Below are 19,430 nucleotides of genomic sequence, written 5' to 3' on the forward strand. Positions count from 1 at the left end.
CCAATTTTTCCAGGACCAAAAGCGTCATCCCCCTGCCTCTTGAGCACTGATTCAAAAGCACCGGAAACTGGACAGTGTGCCTGTCAATCACAAGCAGAAGATTTTATCTGCAGGTTGAAACCATTCCATTGTCTCTTTAATCCATGGACAAGGAATCTGACTACAGTTCCCATCATCCCTGACTACTGCCCCTGCTGGTTGATGGAAGTTGGAGTCCAACAGCATCTGGAGGGCAACAGACTCCCCACCTCTACTTTAGGTCATGCCTATTTTAGTTAGCATCCCTTTACTGCTATTAGCTAGTTCCTTGTTTCATGGGATAGATACAACTAGGTGTGTACAAAACATCCCTGACTCCCCCCCCCAAAAAAAAATTTCTCTCAACATTCTTATACACCAGATGTTTTGCTTAACATAGGAGCCTCAAAATGCACTTCCAGCTTTGCTTTAGGCAAAAGTCTGCTAGCAAGTCAGAGTCTTTTGGAAGTCCCCCTCCCGGAGAAATCCCATATCTTACGGAACTTTTTCTGTCCTTGGTGATTTCTGATTAAGGAGGTACCCCTCAAATTCATTTCAGATTCCCCTTTGAGCAAAATGCTGGCAGCAACTCGGAATGCAATCTCCCCCATGTCCGTCCTTCTATCTGGATGGAGGACGGTAATCCTGGAAAAATTGCTCATTAACAATAATGGTATGTTCCCTAACATAATTAAACATAAAAAGGGGTGAAGCTGCAAATGAAACGCACCTGTAAACAAGCCACTTGAAGTATTTGGCTGAAAGATAATTACACATTGAGGAAGCAGATTAATTAAAGTAAAGCACAAAGGCCGCTGAGAAGAAAGCTTGCAAGCAAAGCAAGTTTTTTTTAATTTCACACTATTTCATATATGATAAGTGTTTGCTCTGGAGCAGAGGCTGCACTAAAAGGAACTTTTTCTGGCTGCTAGGCAAACCAAACCCATGCTGTTTCATTTAATTTTTTTGCACCCCATGCAACTCTTGAGCCATATATAAGAGCGGAGCTCCTGATTTCATATCAAAGGGATTCTCTGCACTTCGCCCTCTGCTCTTCCTTCGTCCCATTGCTTCACTTATAGTACCAGCTTGCTTCACTTTTCAAAAAGCTACCATGAACATATGTGGTGGTCCTCGATACCTTGGTGGACGAAAGGGCTTCTCCTCTGTTTCTGTCACTGGTGGCCTGGGTGGTGGCCGAGGCAGCTGTGCTCCTATGTGTCAGCCAGTTGCAAGGACGCAGGGAGCTGGTGGCTACTCCAGCGTGAGCCTTAATAACTTTGGTGGTGGAGGTCGAAGGATTGCTTGTGGTCAGGGCTATGGAGGACAAATCTATAGTGGTATGGGTGGTATGGGCATGGGCATGGGTGGTCAAGGCATGGGCATGGGTGGACAAGGCATGGTTATGGGTGGTCAAGGCATGGGCATGGGTGGACAAGGCATGGTTATGGGTGGTCAAGGCATGGGCATGGGTGGACAAGGCATGGTTATGGGTGGTCAAGGCATAGGTATGGGTGGTCAAGGCATAGGTATGGGTGGTCAAGGTATAGGTATGAGTGGTCAAGGCATAGGCATGGGTGGTCAAGGCATAGGCATGGGTGGTCAAGGCATGGGTATGGGTGGTCAAGGCATGGGCATGGGCATGGGCATGGGCGGTCAAGGGTGTCAGGGTGGCTTTGCAGGTTATGGTAGAATGGGAGGTTTGGGTGGTGGCATGCCATGCAGAGGCGAAGGGATCCGAGGTGTCTCGATGGATGAACGCCTCTTGAAGCCACTTTCGGTTGGAGTTGATCCAGAGGAGCAGAAAGCACGGACACATGAGAAAGAGGAGATGAAGACCTTGAACAACCAGTTTGCCTGCTTCATCGATAAGGTAAGAGCTTGGCCATCCAATGGGTTTTCTCCCCAAGGCAATTTTTAAATGAAGAGAAGAGAGCCAGCGTGGTGTAATGGCTAAGAACGGAGGACTCGTAATCTGGTGAACTGGGTTCGCTTACCCGCTCCTCCACATGCAGCTGCTGGGTGACCTTGGGCCAGTCACACTTCTCTGAAGTCTCTCAGCCTCACTCACCTCACAGAGTGTTTGTTGTGGAGGTGGAAGGGAAAGGAGAATGTTAGCCGCTTTGAGATTCCTTAAGGGGAGTGAAAGGTGGGATATCAAGTCCAAACACTTCTCCTTCTCCTTCTCCTTCTCCATGAGGACCCCAACCTCCTTTAGTTGTAGCTCATTCTGCCTTTGCTCTTTTCCCTTTCCTCCTCTTTTGGGTTTCTGCCATGGTGCTCCCTGGTCCTAGAAGTACCCTCCAATCACATCTATTTATCATTTCCTACTCACCGGTTAAAATCCCACCATGAAATCTACTTCTTAAAAGCCTTTCTTGAAACATAACTATGCATTTAGCGCATATATAAACCACTTTAGGGTTTAAGGGACCCACTGCATTATTTCAGGAAACTTTACAACAGACTTGTTATAAAGATTATGCTCCTATTGCAGAAGTGGAGTTGGGGAGGGAGGCTAAGAGATAGTAGCTTGTTTAGGGCTGCATGCACACCATACATTTAAAGCGCATTCTCCTCACCCCTGGGAAGTCTCATGGGGTGTGTAATTTGTTCAGGGTGCTGGGAATTGTAACAATGTGATGGGTAAACTACAAACCCCAAGATTATTGGTGGTTGAGGGGGAAAGTCTTTAAATGTATGGTGTGTACACAGCCTAAAAGTCAACATTTGAGCCATGAGCTTCTTGGTTCAAAGTTCTCCTCCTAATTCGCTAAAGCAGTGTTTCCCAACCGGTGTTCCGCGGCACACTACTGTGCCGTGAGACATTGGCTGGTGTGCCGTGGGAGGGAGGCGGGCGAGTCGGGCGGTGAGAGGCGGCGGCGGCGAGGATTCGCGTCGAGCCGGGGGCGGCTCCGCGGTGGTGGTGCCGAGCGGCGGGGCAGCGCGTGCAAAAGGGAGGAGCGCGAGACAGCGGAGGAGGAGGAGGCCGGCATGTCCGGGCAGCAGCAGCAACAACAGCAGCAGCAACTCCCGGCGACGGCTCCTCAAGCCCCGCTGCCGCCCCCTCCTCCGCCCGCTATCGCCGCCACCACCACAACAGCCGCCGCCGCCTCAGTTGCCGCCGTCCCTCAGTCCCTCGCTCTGCTGCCTCCTCCCACCCCCAAAGCTTGGAGGTTCCCCGGCAAGGGGGAGGGAAAAAACTTTCACTTTCGTGCGTCCCTCCCGGCGTGACGCTGTGCGCTGACGTCACGGGGCGGGGCTTTAATGGTGGTGTGCCGCGAGATTTTTTTTCAGTAAACAGGTGTGCCGTTGCCCAAAAAAGTTTGGGAAACACTGCGCTAAAGTAGCCCTCCAATGCTTTCCATTTGCTCTGTTTTCCTGACATGCTACTTTGTATGTCAAATCCAACACAGATTTGGTTCCCTCCATCCTGCTTCATTTTGTCCACCTTTACATCAGTTGTAAAAACCTCTGGTTCTTCGGGGAGCTTCTCATTCCAGTTTCAACTCATGGAGTGATGAAATGAAATGCCATTGTTTTTCCAGGAGAATGTATTTGGCCTCATTTTGGACAAACTGGGTAGCCTATATTTTCCTGTAAAAATGCTGCAAGTATCACAGAGGAAAGGCAACTGGTTATTATTATTTTTAAACACACATACACAAATTGCCTTGCGCGAGACTGGAAGGTAGAGTGAAAATGCAAACGTAAGTTGCAAGACCTGTTTGAAAAAAATATTACTTGCAACAAAATTCATTTTGGTTCTGTACTCACACAGTTACTAAGACTTCTGGGTAGTGGAAGAAACTTCAGAGTGCATGCAAGTAAAATGATATCCTGAATCACTGCAACCTGGTTTGTTGCAGAGTAGTTTAAGAGAACTTATATTTCATCCAGGAAATAAATGCATAGCATTTAATATTACAGACTTGCAGACTGGTTGCATTAGATCCAGGAGACTATTTCCAGCACAGGAGAAAAGGAAATGGGAAGTTATAAAGCTACTAGTTTCTCCTTCATCCTTTGGATTATTTTTAGCTAACAACTCCCACCCCTTTTCTTTTTCTTGTCTGCTGGAAATCTTTTCATACGTTTAGTACAATCCATCTGCAATGCATTGAGTGCTGCAGTCTTATTTTCTGCATGGAAAATAAGTTCCCTGAAAAACTAAAGATTTTAATTCCAATTCATTTGTTACTTACGGATAAAAGGGTGCTTAAGAACCAGTCCCATACCCACAAGAGTGTTCCTTCATGCAAACAAGCACCAGGGAATTATCAGGGGAATCAGTTTATGGTTTGTTTCTGAACTGTTATAGCTAACACCATGAGAACCTCTGGAAAAAGTGGGAGTGTCTTATCTTTGGTGCCCACCCCAAGTGAATTAAGAGCATCAAAGAACCTTCTGGAACAGAGATGTCATTGGATTCCAACTCCCATCAGCCCCAGACAGCATGTTCAAAAAAGACCCTCCAAGTGTCCCTATATTCCAGGGGTGCCCCGATTTAGAGATGCCATCCCAGTTTCTGATTTGATCCTGGAAGGTCCCAATTTTCCTTAGGATGCCCCTACTTTCATTGGAGAAATGTTGGAGGGTGTGGTAGGATGTCCCTGTTTTCACTGGAGTAATGTTGAAGGTATGGAGTTATCCAACCCCCGAGTTGTCTGAAGGCAATCCTGTATAGGGAAGTTTTTATTTAATGTTTAATGTTTTGCTATGTTTTTATATATGTTGGAAGCTGCTCAGAGTGGCTGGGGCAACCCAATAAGACATGTGGGGTATAAATAGTAAATGTATCATTATGGAATGGGACATCCCTGTTTTCATTGGATAAATGTTGGAGGGTATGTCAAAGGTCAGGGAAGATGGGAGCTTGAGTCCACCAATATCTGGAGGGCCACAGGTTCCCCATGCCCAATTACAACTTCTAACTTTCATTCATAGCTCACTAAACCCGGAGGAGTCTCAAAGCAGCTAACATTCTCCTTTCCCTTCCTCCCCCACAACAAACACTCTGTGAGGTGAGGGGCTGAAAGACTTCAAAGAAGTGTGACTAGCCCAAGGTCACCCAGCAGCTGCATGTGGAGGAGCAGGGAAGCGAAGCCAGTTCACCAGATTACGAGTCTACCGCTCTTAACCACTACACCACACTGGCTCTCAGACAATACTAAATGACTAAACGACTAAATAACAACATGTTCCTTTCAGGTCCGATCCCTGGAGCAGCAGAATAAGGTGCTTGCCACCAAGTGGGAGCTTCTGCACCAGTGTGTCCAACCTGCAAGGAAGAACCTGGAAGGCTACTATGAGAATTTCCTGGCCGCACTTAAGAAGCAGCTAGAATGCCTCTTGAGTGAGAGACAGAAACTGCAACATGAACAGAAGAACATGCAGGGACTGGTAGAGGACTACAGGTCAAAGTAAGTAAACTCATTCACTAGATCAGTGCCACAGGAGACGATGGCAAGGGTGGCGGGGAAATTCAAGGACAATCAAGGAAGCATTCAGACATTTCAGTGTAGTATAGTGTAGTACAGGCATGTCCAACAGGTCGATCGCGATCTACTATCTACTGGCCGATCACGGTGCTCCCCTGGTCGATTGTGGTCGATCTGTGGACTGTGGACCCCCAGCAATGTACCCCCCAAAAAAAGCTCAACAACTCTGACAATGGGTCAGTTGTCCAGTTGTCTTATACTATGAGTAGATCACAGTCTCTTGAGAGTTGGATGTGCCTGGTGTAGTATGTTTTTATTTTATTTATTTTTTTTTGCAGAATATAGATATATATCTTTTCAAAATCAAGCACTGCTGGGAGTTGTTTTGTTTTCCAATGTGCTTCTCATCAATAAAATTTGGTGTGGCAGGATCAATTTTTTATTCTGAAAATGTAGCCCTGAGTAAATGGTTTGAGAACCACTGCACTAGATGAAAGTTTTGCAGCCTCCCTAACTCCTCACCCAGGAGTAGAGGGGCCATTTTAATTCTTCTTCTTCTTCTTTTGGGAAAAAAGGTTCTATTCCAATTTCCCCTTCTATGCATTGGGAGAAAGCCAACTAAGTCACACTCAGAGTAGCCCCATTGAAATCAATGGACTTAATTTATTTCATCTGCTTTATGCAGATGATATCACCCATTAATTTGATTTGATATCACCCATTAATCTGCATAGCTGCTTTTCAAGATAAGATTGTTTGATACTGAAGGGCTCATATACATAGTCATTTGAATCTGTAGCCATCTCTAGAGATGGGGAAGAACAATTAAAAGCAAACTTACTTATTTGCACTTTCTGAAAAAGTGCATTAAGGGAAACCCAGCCATCCTTCAAAATTATCTGAATTATGCAGTGCAGTTCTCCAACCAAGCAATGTGTACAAAAATGCATGTACTAGGGTAAAATGTGAATAGAATGCATATATTTGTGAAAATAACATACAACAAAATAACATACAAAATCCATTATATAAGGGAAGTTTGTTTTGCAAACTGTTAAGCACAGTTGCCTACCAAAAAAGTGTTTAACTGAGAAGATTTAATTTTTAAAAACTCAGCTGGTTTCTGGTCACTACCATTGTTCCATCCTCTGTGCTGCTCAATTAGTGCATTTTGTTCTTCAGAGAACTGCTTCCCCACCCTGTTTGATCCCATGATCCCATCATTCTTTCATGGGACTAGGTAGCCAATCAGATTTGACTACACAATGACATCAGTGTGGATAAATGAAGCCAATTCAGAGTGAGGCCAATATATCTTTATATCAGTCATGTGGGTGTTTCTAGGCAACTGGATGACTGATTGTCCTCACTCTGGAGTGGTAAGCACTTTCATGCAATCTCTGGAAAATCAGCCAATGGGGGAATCTTCCAGAACCGCCAAAGTTGTTTAAGAAAATCACTCCCAATTTAGTTTTTGCCTTAGTGCAGGGGTCAGCAACCTAAGGCCCATGGGCCAGAAGTGGCCCATGGAGGTCGTTTGACCAGCCCACAAGCTTCCCCCTAACCAAGCTGCCTGCCCGCCCATTGCGCTAAACCAGCGCAGCGTGTTACGGGGACCTGCTTTTGCGGCGCCGAAAATTGCGTCTGCAATTGCACACGCAATCTGGCCAACAGAGGGATCTCCGTGGGACTGATCCATCCCAGGCAAGATAAACCTTGCTGACCCCTTCCTTAGTGTAAACACTCCTTTCTTGGGTCCCACTGATGGTTCTTGCAAAGCAGGTTTTCTGTTAAATTCTTCCAAAAGTAAGAGCAAACCCTAAGTGTTTCCCCCTTCTCTCTCAAAACAGATACGAAGAGGAAGTCAATAGGCGCACAACAGCAGAAAATGAATTTGTGGTGCTCAAAAAGGTAAGAAGTTGTGGCCTGGAAAATATTAATTACATACATACAGTCTAACTACCATGGAGCACCTGGAACCGTCCATGTGATACCTTGCCCCCAAACCTACCTTATATGCACCTCACTTAAAGCAGATACTCTGTACACACACAGCAGGAAATGATGCCTGGAGATGTTTCTGCTTTCTGGAATCATGAAAATGCCACTTCCAAGATAGAAAGAACAGAATTATTTTTAGCTTTATTAAATTCAATACTACCAGTCCTTCCTTCCTTTCATTTTTTTTGGGGTGTGTTTTCCTTCTCTCTCCAGGATGTTGACAGCGTATTCCTCACCAAGGAAGAACTAGAATCCAAAGTAGATGTGTTGGCACAAGAGTTGGAAGTCCTGAGATGTGTCTTTGCAGAGGTACAATTTAATATGAACCATGTGGGAAGCTTGTCCCTAAAGAAATAGGAACTTATTACTTGGACATCTTTTACAAAATGGGATTTAGGTATGCTTGGTCACCCTCCACAACTGCTACACAGGCTCACTGAAGGCAACCCACCATGTCAGACTCAGTTCAGTTTCCCCAAATGTAAAATGAGAGTCACAAAGTCCCACGTCATTATTCCCCTCTGTGGAATCTCCTGTTTGGAGCTTTGTAAGGATGCGGGTGGTGCTGTGGTCTAAACCACACAGCCTAGGGCTTGCCGATCGGAAGGTTGGCAGTTCGAATCCCCGCGACGGGGTGAGCTCCCGTTGCTCGGTCCCTGCTCCTGCCAACCTAGCAGTTCGAAAGCACGTCAAAGTGCAAGTAGATAAATAGGTACCGCTCTGGAGGGAAGGTAAGCGACGTTTCCATGTGCTGCTCTGGTTCACCAGAAGTGGCTTAGTCATGCTGGCCACATGACCCGGAAGCTGTCTGTGGACAAACGCCGGCTCCCTCGGCCTATAGAGCAAGATGAGCGCTGCAATCTCAGAGTCGTCCGCGACTGGACCTAATGGTCATGGGTACCTTTACCTTTTAAGGAACAACTGAAGGGAAGAGAAAACTCTTGTTTATGTGAAGAGCTACTGTATGTACTATGTGCATCGGAGCTTGAGTCATGTTGCAGAAAAGATGGTAGAAATGAAAACAAGAACAGAGGGCATATTTATTTGGATGGATGGAGGTTGCATCCTACAAATTCAGTTTATTCCCACCATACTCAATGGGAATGTCTCCATTTGCCTAAATGTTTACATTTAAATATTGGGTAGAAGTTATTCCCTACAAATGTCTCTTTGAAGACAGCTTGGGAGCATCTGTTGTTATTGCGATCCAGCACATTTTTACAGAATTTGTCTTAATAAGAGCAATTTGAAAAGCCCAGTAAGTAGTCCAACTCATTTGTTTGACCAAATTAGGAGCATGATGTTTAAAAGGGAAAGGTTAGCCATGTGCAATCTTACAGTGAGACCATATCATGTTCTGCAGGAGTTGGCTCAGTTTGACCACCAGATTGGCGACACCTCGGTGGTTCTGAAAATGGACAACACACGTGACTTGGACATGGACCTCATCCTTAAAAACGTAGAAGCCTGGTATCAGAATATTGCTCATACCAGCAAACAAGAAGCTGAAGCTTTTTACCACAACAAGGTGAGTCAGAGTACAAGAATTAATCCCCATTTAGGGTTCTCTGCAGATGATCAGTATTTAGTGACACAAGTTGTAACATAATGCAGCCTAGAATTAAAGTGTGATCCTAATAAAGCCCTTAAAATTCAGTGCATCTTATTCCCTTAAAAATGCACTTTGGACTGTGCCTCAACTTTGGCTAAGTTATGTCGTTATCATTTAAGAGTTATACTGCAAACATCATTATAGTAGGCATTGTACATAAATTCCCAATAATGGGCTATGCCAATAGAATCCAGCATTTCAAATTCAAGACTTGCCCGCATGTACAGAAAGTGCACAATTCAGATTTATTTGGGTGCTACCACCTGCACTCCTTTTTATCCCCTGGATTAAAGATCAAAGTTGTGGGTGGTATCCAACAAAGTACTCTCTCTAGCACAAGGACCTTTGGCTGTGCAATGGAACTTCACTCCATCTCCTCTCCCTGTGCCCCACTCCACACCACACTAAATCTGCTCAAGAGGTTTCCCCAGGCCTCCAGATCAGATTTTGGGAGATCAGATCAGATTTTGGCATGCAGGGAGAGGGACAGGAAGTTCAGTTGTACAAGCAGAAACTCTTGCACTGGTGGAAGTAATTAACTTAATACTCCATTGTGTATATATAAATAAAAATGTTCATGTTTCAGTAAGTGCACAGTTATTGGGCTATGTCAGGAGATAAAGCACTGGTTTCTTACCTTGAAAAGGTAAGAAGGAAAAACCATCTTCCGCAGAAACTGCTGCTTGCCTTCTATCACTGTGCCATTGAGAGCGTGCTCACTTATGGCTTATGTGTGTGGTACGGAAGCTGTACTACCCAGGACAGGATGGGGTTGTGCCGGGTTGTTAAGGCAGCAGAGAGCATTGTTGGCTGCCCACTCTCCACCTTAGAACAGATTTATGCCACAAGGTGCCATAGGAAGGCACTGGACATAGTAAAAGATCCATTGCATCCTGGTCACTGTCTCTTCGAGCTCTTGCCGTCGGGACGGAGATACAGGTCGATGAAGACAAGAACGAGTCGTCTTAAGAACAGCTTCTTCTCCAGAGCGATCTCGGCCCTGAATGGGAAGCCCGGACTTTGAAAGTCATCTAATCTCCCTTGCTGTATTATATTGTATTGTTTAATTAGTGTTTTTATGGAGCAGTCAAGTAATTTCGTTGTCCCCAAAGGGGGCAATGACAATAAAGATATTCTTATTCTTCTTATTCTTATTCTTATTCTTATTCTTATTCTTATTCTTGACACTTCAGCAGCTATTCAGGTGGTGCTGATTTCCAGAAGTAACTGTGTTTTCCTTGCACTAGATTGCAGAAATGCAGAACCATCGGGGCAAATTCAACGAAGAGCTTAAATGCAACCAGCATGAGATCACAGAGCTGAACAGAGTGATCCAGAGGCTGCATAGCGATACTGACAATGCAAAGAAGCAGGTAGAGCAAGTCTTGTTTTAGCCACTTGTCTCAGCGGATGAACTTGTCTTCCTGTAACGGCAACAGTGCTGATCACAAGCTACCCATAGATAAAGGCCTAATATAGTAGTTCCCCAACTGTGAGAATGGTTGGAGGGTGTGCTGCAAGAAAGATCCAAGATATAGCAACATTCTGCCCTTCCTTCCTTCCTTCCTTCCTTCCTTCCTTCCTTCCTTCCTTCCTTCCTTCCTTCCTGTTGCCTCTGCGGGGAATGATTTTGCTGTGCCTCTGTATTGGATACAATAAGATCATTTGATTATTACTGATGCAGAGGAGGAGCAGATTGACCAGCTCTCAAAAAAGTTGTGTGCTCTGAGGCTGCATAGCAATAGTGGAACATTTGCCTTGCATGCAGCAGCTCCTAAGTTCAATCCCCTGAATTTCCAGGCAGGGCTGGAAAATGTTCCTGTCTGCATTGCCACTGACCATCACCAGTAGGCCATACTGAGCTAGATGGAGCAATAGTCTGACTTGGTATAAGGCATGCCCAATGGACTTTCCTGGTGACTTTGATCTTTTGGTCATAAGGCATCAGCTACTGCCAACTACTAAATGCTAGCACATGACAACTATCAAATATGGTTACATCTGAAATGCCCATTGCAAATGAACTATTAAATATCTAAACCCCGTCACATGCTAGCCATTCAGATATTGTAAATTTCCAATGACTGAAATCATACCTCAAAGTTAAATCTCCAAGATATACACTCGTACCTTGAATCTTGAACAACTTAGTTGCCGAACATTTTGCCTCCCAAACGATTGGAAACTGGAAATGAGTGTTCCAGTTTTTGAACTTTTTTTGGAAGCCGAATGTCCAGCGGGGCTTACGCAGCTTCTGATTGGCTTCAGGAGCTTCCTGCAGCCAATCAGAAGCTGTGCTTTGGTTTCCGAACGTTTTGGAAGTCGAACGGACTTCTGGAACAGATGCTGTTTGACTTCCAAGGTATGACTGTAAACCAGATATCATTGGGTGTCATCATTAGAGATTGTCTAACAATATCATATATGAGTGTTCAGAGGATATTTGAAGAATATATGCTGACGAGAATTCAGAAAGCCATCTCAACCATATCCATGACTAACCATTGAAAAGGATGATAAGAAAAGCCCTTGAGAAAAATCACATAGCCCTTTCCTATTCTTTGCAGTGGCAAGGTCTGTAGAAGACAAGCAGAGAGGAAAGCCAGTGCTTGCTTTTACTACTTCAGGAGTAGGGAAACAGTGGCTCTCTTGATGTTGGACTTCACCACCTCTGACCAATGGCTATGCTGGCTGAGCCTGGTAGGATTTGGAGTCCAACAATGTCTGAAGGGCCACAGGTTCTCTATCCCTGCCCTCACTCATCAGCACTGCAAGAAGCCACGGAGATCCCATTTCCTTCTGCTTTTAGCTTTATCTTGAGTATCCTCCTGACGAACCATTCATTTTTATTCTTTTCCCCATTCCCAGGTTGCAAGCCTGCAGTCAGCTATCTGCGATGCTGAGCAGCGTGGTGACATTGCCCTAAAAGATGCACGGAGCAAGCATGTTGAACTGCAGACAGCCTACCAGCAGGCCAAAGATAAATTAGCTTGCCTGCTTCGTGATTATCAAGAGCTGCTAAACACCAAGCTGGCTTTGGATATTGAGATTGCTACTTATAAAGCAATGTTGGAAGGAGAGGAGCACAGGTGGGGTGCCATTTTGAATATATACATATAATTGAATGGATATGTTTTTTGGGTTCTAGCTACCATTTGCCCCGGGCAGCATGGGCAATGATTATGGAGGGTGGAAATTGCAGACCCACAGCATATGGAGGACCATAAGTAGGGATGTGGGAAAAGCTTGATTCAGGTCACAATGAAAGTTGCATCTGCCAATTTTCCACTTTCAGAAACATAGTGCGTACGGAATCACAGCCATCCTGCAAAATTCACCCTTCACTGGCTTTTTATCAGCCAAGTAATCAGTGCAAAAATGCACATATTGGGGTAAAGTGTGCATGAAAAGGCATATAGACTGGTGGGGGCCCCTCTGTTAGATTCCCCACCACCAAGACTCGCTCCCGGCGTCCTCCTTTTTCATCTTCAAAATATGGCAATCGTACAAAAATTCCGTATGTAAGCCACCTTCAGTTGTAAAATAATGAATGCATTTTGTTTCTCTGTTCCTAACAGGATATGCACAGGGAACCCTGTCAGTGTTGGTGAGTATATTCAGCATTCACCTCATCAAAAAAAATATGAATATCAACAGCTTGTTTGCTTGTTTGTTTGGATTTGTAAATCTATCAGCAAAATAACAGAACCTGCTTTCTTGGTCTTCACAGCTATGGTGAGTGGCGGCTTCCCGGTTGGCGAATGTGCACCTGGAGCTGGAATGGCCTATGGAGCTGCTGTAGGAAGAGGCGTAGAACATGGAGTTGGCGCCTACGGCGGCGTTGGGGACGGGTTCAGCTCTGGAAGTGCAGGATGCGTCCACACAATGGGCTCCCGAACTGCAGCTGGCTCAGTAGGCAGAGCGGCCGGTGTTGGTTATGGGATTGGACATAGCGCTGGAGTAGGAGCTGCAGGAGGGTTCAGTTCCAGAAGCGGGGGCTACGCTTCGAGCGTTACTACCCCTAAGCACGAGGTGACCTCTGGGGGTGGCAGGCACAGCTCAGGCATTTCTACAGAAGGGAGTTGTGGGGGTGGGCACCACGGTGGGATCCACCACGCAGTCGGGGGAGCCGGAGGAATTAGCTCCTCTGGGAGCGGGGGCTATGGGGTTGGAGTGCAGAACTTGGCTGCTGGGGGGGCTTATGGCACCGGGTCAGGTGGAGGCATGCTGTCAGCTATATATGGCGGTTCTCGAGGGGACTGCACCACCGGTGTTAGAAATGTGCATGTAACATCCGTCAGTTCTTCATCCAGAAAATGCCTCCACTGAAGCACAGCTGTTGGGAAGGGATGAAGCCCACCTGTAGACAGCTGCACGAATCATTCAATTTGTGGCCAGTGGCAGCCATGTGCTAAAGTAACAGCCCTGCCCAACATACGATCTCTAGCAGAGAAGTTTCTGATTTCTTGTGGATTGCTGTAGCTTGAGTTCAATGGCTCGGTAGCTATCTTTGGGAATTATTTTGGCTATGCAAGCAATCTCCCTCCATGGTTTCTCCTTTCCCCCTTTTTCACCCCCCTGGGTTTTCTTGCACAGGCTAAATTAGGACTCACTACATTTGGATTCAGAAATCTCCCCCTCCTCATTCTAGCAAAGCATTTGATAAGGGGAAGCAACGGCTTCACTGTCCGATATGAGATTGCAAAGTAGCATTTCTCTTTCCAGTTGCGTTGCACAGGAATGACGTTTAGCTATATGCAATTTTTACTTGGTTGGTTTTTGTTGACCCTGCTTTGCATGTATGCTCTCATCATACCAGAACACTCCCTTTGATATAAATTACAGTATTGTTGCAACTAGACCTGCAACAGATGTGGGTGCTTAGAGGTCAAATTAATCCAAAATTGTTAGAAGCCAAATTTGAGGGTTGGGGGAAGTGACGGTGTGTGGTGTGTTTACCTGCAGTTAACTTGTGCATCAGTACCCTGGTTTTGGTGACAAGAATTGCCTTTCAACCTTCCTAAAAGCTGTTTATGGAATTCAAAAAAAATATATATCAAGAAATCTTCAGAATGATTCTGTGAAATTCTGTTTCAGCTCTACTTGCAATAAAAATTAGTAACAATTAAGCACTTTTATATGTTTTCCCCCACACTTCAATGCATGCATTGCTATTTCGTTTAAAAACTGGTTCAGAACATCTTGTGCTGTCTGTATCTACACAGTTGTAACATCACTGCCTACACTTTGCTTCTTGTCAAGAACTCCAAACCCTCGTCTGCATTTTAAATAAACTGCATGCATGCACCTGGCTTCCGTCTTACATAAGTGTTTTCCATTCCCCCCCCCTGAGAAAACAACAACATTTAACTAAATTTATATATGCTAACACAGGCCCTCTCTTGAGACAGGTATTTTGCTGCAATGTGCTTTGCAACACATTATTGATGCAATAATAGTTCATCATTGGTGGATTTATTCTCCTTCAATTAGTCTGTATTGCAATGCTTCGCCAGTGCTACCACATAACTGCTATTTGCTGGAGCTACAGTGCTACAAAGAGACAGGTGGCACTGTGGTCTAAACCACTGAGCCTTGGGCTTGCCGATCGGAAGGTCAGCGGTTTGAATCTCCGTGACTGGGTGAGCTCCCGTTGCTCTGTCCCAGCTCCTGCCAACCTAGCAGTTCGAAAGCACCTCAAAGTGCAAGTAGATAAATAGGTACCGCTCCAGCGGGAAGGTAAACAGCGTTTCCGTGTGCTGCTCTGGTTCGCCAGAAGCGGCTTAGTCCTGTTGGCCACATGACCCAGAAAAACTGTCTGCAGACAAATGTCGGCTCCCTCGGCCAGTAAAGCGAAATGAGCGCAACAACCCCAGAGACGTTTGCTACTGGACTTAACTGTCAGGAATCCTTTACCTTTACCTTTTTTACAGTGCAACAAAATGGAGACAAAAAATAAACTGGAACAGGATTTCAGCAGGAAGTAATGGGATAGGCACACATTAGAAATGGAGCAATATGGCCACTCCAGAACTTTTGCAGCAGCAAATAATATCAAAAGTGGGGTCACCCATGACCAACCCAATAGCATCATGAGCTCAAATAATCAAAAATGAACAATAAAAAGGGTGTCTGGGGGGGTCCATAGTTGCTTGGATAAGGCCTGGTCTACAAATACAGAAGAATTAGCTTGACTTGAGATGGTAAAATCCTACCCAATAGTTTAGTGGGGTGGAGGCAAAGATCATAAATTCTGAGGCTGCTTTGGGAGAAATACTGGGATACAAATTGAATACATAAAGGGAAAGGTTGGCCAAAAGAATTGTCAGCGGGTTTGCTGTTTGTCTGTGAAATGTTCTTAAACTTCATAACAAAAACCCAATAGGTGTAAAACAGAAAATGGGGACATCTCATAAAATGGCCCAAAAGTAAACCCACCGACAGCCACTTTCTTTTAGCTACCGTATTTTTCGCTCTATAAGACGGACCAGACCACAAGACGCACCTAGTTTTTGGAGGAGGAAAACAAGAAAAAAACTATTCTGAATCTCAGAAGCCATAACAGCAAGAGGGAAAGCAGCAATCCCTCTTGCTGTTCGGGCTTCTGGGATAGCTGCGCAGCCTGCATTCACTCCATAAGACACACACACATTTCCCCTTACTTTTTAGGAGGGAAAAAGTGAGTCTTATGGAGCAAAAAATACGGTATGTCCTGTGATGAGGTGTGCTTAGAAGGCAATCCTTTGCTTGATCTCCCTGTCTTGGGTACTTGTACTTATCCCATGAAATTACAGAGGCCGTTGATCATGATTAATAGTAACCACAACAACAAAATAGGTGGGTGAACTTTCTTTCCCTCCCCTTGGAAATGGCTTCACGTGGAAAAAAATGAAACATTTTTTTAAGAAGTATTTCTTTGAAGCATCCAGAAATGGATCCCAAAAGACCAGGAGGACCGGATGGACTGTTACAATGTTGAAATGCTATATAACTTATGGCAGGTGGATTTCCTTGCCAAGCTTTTAGATATGCAGTTGTAGTAGAAGAAGCATCAGATATGCCAGTTGCAATGTGGCTAGTGATTTTCATCTGTAGAACCTTTCTAATGCAACCACCAGCACATACACCCTGCCTGGTTCTGGCTTTTGCTAGAATAAAAAGGCCAAAGCAAGACTGAACAACTGGACAATACCCACCTTCTCAACCCAGGCCTGTACACATTGTTCAATTCCAATTTATTATCACCATCATGCTACTAAAGTTGGCTGGGACAACTTGCCGCTAGAACACTACTGATAACCCACCAAGTCAAATACACAGCCCTTTAGCCATAATAAAGTGCTTGACAACCCCCCTAGTTTTGCTGTCCAGAATAGCAAAAACAGATTTACAAAGCCCCTGGGGTCCTGCCCCACATTGCTGATTGGCTTAGTAAACTGCCACTTATGAAGTCCTCCACTAATGGTTTAGGGCCATCACTCTGTGGCTGAACACATTACCGTATTTTTCGCTCTATAACACGCACCTGACCATAACACGCACGTAGTTTTTAGAGGAGGAAAATCCGTAGGCATGCCACCCGTAGGCATTCCCTCCATAACATGCACAGACATTCCCCTTACTTTTTAGGAGGAAAAAAGTGAGTGTTATGGTGCAAAAAATACGATATTTGCACGCCAAGGTTCCAAATTCAGCCCCTGTCATTTCCGCCTAAAGAATTAGGTAGAGGAAGGTGCCATGCTTTAAGACAGGGGTAATCAACATGCTGCCCTCCATATGTTTTGAACTACAACTTCCACCATACCTGACCATTAGTTGTGACTCCGTTGACAAAAATGTCACATCCAATTGGATTAAATGGCAGTGGATCAAGCACAGGAGCCAACTTCGGGGGGCTGGGGGTGCCTGGGCACCTGCAATAATATAATTGTGGGGGCTGGGAACCCACAAAGTCAATGAGAAAAGCCTCTAAGAGAGAAGCAGTTCAGCTCCACCCTCCACAACCTTCCAGCAAGACACCCTTTTTGAGAACAGGGGCTTGGACACAGAGGCAGTCTCTCTGCCTCTGATACTGAGCCTCTCACAGAAAAGTGTGCCTCACTGGCTGTGAAAAAGAGGTGGAAGAGGAGCCATTGCCACTGGCCACCATTACATGAATATGCAATGTCACACGCACACGCCTGCACATAGTGCATGTGATGTCACACGCACTACGTGTAGTTGTGTGTGTGATGTTCCACATCCGTGTTGTGACGGCCAGTGGCAGTAGCTCCTTTTCCTCCTCCATTCCGCAGCGGTGGGCACCCACAATCCTGAGGGCCAGATGGCACCCCAGGATGAAATAAAGCTGAATGACGATATCAAGAAGAACGGCATCCAAACCACATGAATGCCGGATGTGCATTGCTGGAAGCAGGGGGTGCTTTGCAACACAAACCAAAAAGAACAGCATGAGGAGTTTCGACTCATCCCTAATTATAGCATTGGAAATAGCTCCCTGATTCACATTCTGAAATGGGTTGTTAATAACCACAATAGCATCAAACAAGAAAATTCATGGGTGGGAAGATGGAAGCTCCAAGACGAATTATGTCACTTGCCCAACATTCTAGGCATAAGAGTAGTATAGGGGGGGGGGTATGTTTGCTGACTGGGAACAGTTGTGGACCACCGGTATGAAATTTACGGCGTGTAATGCCTTAAAGGAAAATATTATGAAAATGATTTATAGGTGGTACATGACCCCAGTCAAGCTTGCAAAGATTTACCATTTGCCTGATAACAAATGTTGGAAATGTAAAGAAACTGAAGGTACTTTTTTTCACCTTTGGTGGACGTGCCCAAAGTTTAAGGCTTTCTGGGAAATGATATATAATGAAATGAAAAAGGTATTTAAATATACCTTCCTTAAGAAACCAGAGGCCTTTCTCCTGGGCATTGTCGGCCAACTGGTGTCAAAGAAAGATAGAACATTCTTTATGTATGCCACAACAGCAGCAAGAATACTCATCGCAAAGTATTGGAAGACACAAGAACTACCCACCTTGGAAGAATGGCAGATGAAGGTGATAGACTATATGGGACTGGCAGAAATGACCGGCAGAATCTGAGACCAGGGAAAAGAGGCGGTGGAAGAAGATTGGAAAAAATTAAGAACTATCTTAAGAAGTACTGTAAAATTATGAGTGTTAGAATGGCGCTGGTTTTATAAATTAAGGGGTTTACAGCTGTAAAGGTTAGATTAAAAAGAAGAAAGGAGGTTATAAATCTGAGAAGACTGAGAGTAAGAATTTGCTGGAAAAAAAGTTTGAAATTAGAATGCAGTAAGGGGAGGTATGGGGGAGTCTGGGAAATAAGTTACACGAAAATAAGGATTTGAAATTATACATGTTTTTGTTTAGTTTTGTGTTTGTTTGTGTTGCTGTGTTTGTTAAAAAATATTTGTGAAATCTGAATAATTTTTTTTTTTAAAAAAAGAGTAGTATAGGGGGACCAATCAAACTCTAGGGGTGGGGCATAAGCATTTGACAGGAAATAGTAGCTTTATACTACTCATGAGTGTAGCAGAAAGATATCCCAGCTGGTGAAATTCAGTGTGAACATAACTCTCTCATTTCAGTTCCGCCCTCCACAACCCTCCAGCAAGGCACCATTTTTGAGAACAGGGGCTTGAACACAGAGGCAGAGTCTCCTCTGCCTCTGAGAGTGAGCCTCTCACAGAAAAGTGTGCCTCACTGGCTGTGGAAAAGAGAAGAGGAGCCATTGCCACTGGCCGCCATTACATGAATGTGCGATGTCACATGCACACGCCTGCACGTGTGATGTCACACACACTACGTGTAGTTGTGTGTGTGATGTTGCTCTCATGTGAAGAGAGAAAGGTTAATTTCCACAAGCACAAATTTCATACCATTGTAGACGAAATAAATTAAAAAATTGTCCAGTAGCACTTTATAGACCAACTAAGTTTGTTCTGGGTATAAGCTTTCGTGTGCATGTGTATCTGAAGAAGTGTGCATGCACACGAAAGCTTGTACTAGAACAAACTTAGTTGGTCTCTAAGGTGCTACTGGACAATTTTATTTATTTCGACTGCGTCAGGCCAACACGGCTACCTACCTGAATCTAATACCATTGCAGAGTAAAGAGAGAACAAAAATCCAACGTTTTATCTTGAAAGAAAGAAAAACCTTCCACTCCATGTCATTTATATTCACACGCATACATGTGCAGATGCAGATGCAGTGGTACCTCGGGTTACATACGCTTCAGGTTACACACTCCGCTAACCCAGAAATAGTGCTTCAGGTTAAGAACTTTGCTTCAGGTTGAGAACAGAAATCGTGCTTCGGCGGCGC

At 44.7% G+C, this 19,430-nt stretch overlaps 1 protein-coding gene across 1 annotated transcript; it reads left to right on the forward strand.

Moving 5' to 3' along the window:
- Positions 1-1,065: 1,065 nt before the first annotated feature.
- Positions 1,066-14,374, forward strand: LOC309522341 (uncharacterized protein). The gene is made up of 9 exons (XM_082205598.1): positions 1,066-1,891; positions 5,230-5,441; positions 7,310-7,370; positions 7,674-7,769; positions 8,824-8,988; positions 10,320-10,445; positions 11,941-12,161; positions 12,651-12,679; positions 12,803-14,374. Exons 1-9 carry the CDS (start codon positions 1,133-1,135, stop codon positions 13,399-13,401), a joined length of 2,268 nt encoding a protein of 755 aa, XP_082061724.1. The 5' UTR covers positions 1,066-1,132; the 3' UTR covers positions 13,402-14,374.
- The last annotated feature ends 5,056 nt before the right edge of the window (positions 14,375-19,430 follow it).

This window comes from Podarcis vaucheri, assembly GCF_965113315.1.
Source record: "Podarcis vaucheri genome assembly, chromosome: 2".
In the NCBI taxonomy this organism is placed as follows: domain Eukaryota; kingdom Metazoa; phylum Chordata; class Lepidosauria; order Squamata; family Lacertidae; genus Podarcis; species Podarcis vaucheri.

What these genes read in the sequence shown, in the direction of transcription:
- LOC309522341 (XM_082205598.1), top strand. Translation starts at nt 1,133, where the DNA reads ATGAACATATGTGGTGGTCCTCGATACCTTGGTGGACGAAAGGGCTTC. An exon ending in TTGCCTGCTTCATCGATAAG is followed by an intron (nt 1,892 to 5,229) that starts GTAAGAGCTTGG and finishes TGTTCCTTTCAG; the next exon opens with GTCCGATCCCTGGAGCAGCA. An exon ending in AGGGAACCCTGTCAGTGTTG is followed by an intron (nt 12,680 to 12,802) that starts GTGAGTATATTC and finishes TGGTCTTCACAG; the next exon opens with CTATGGTGAGTGGCGGCTTC.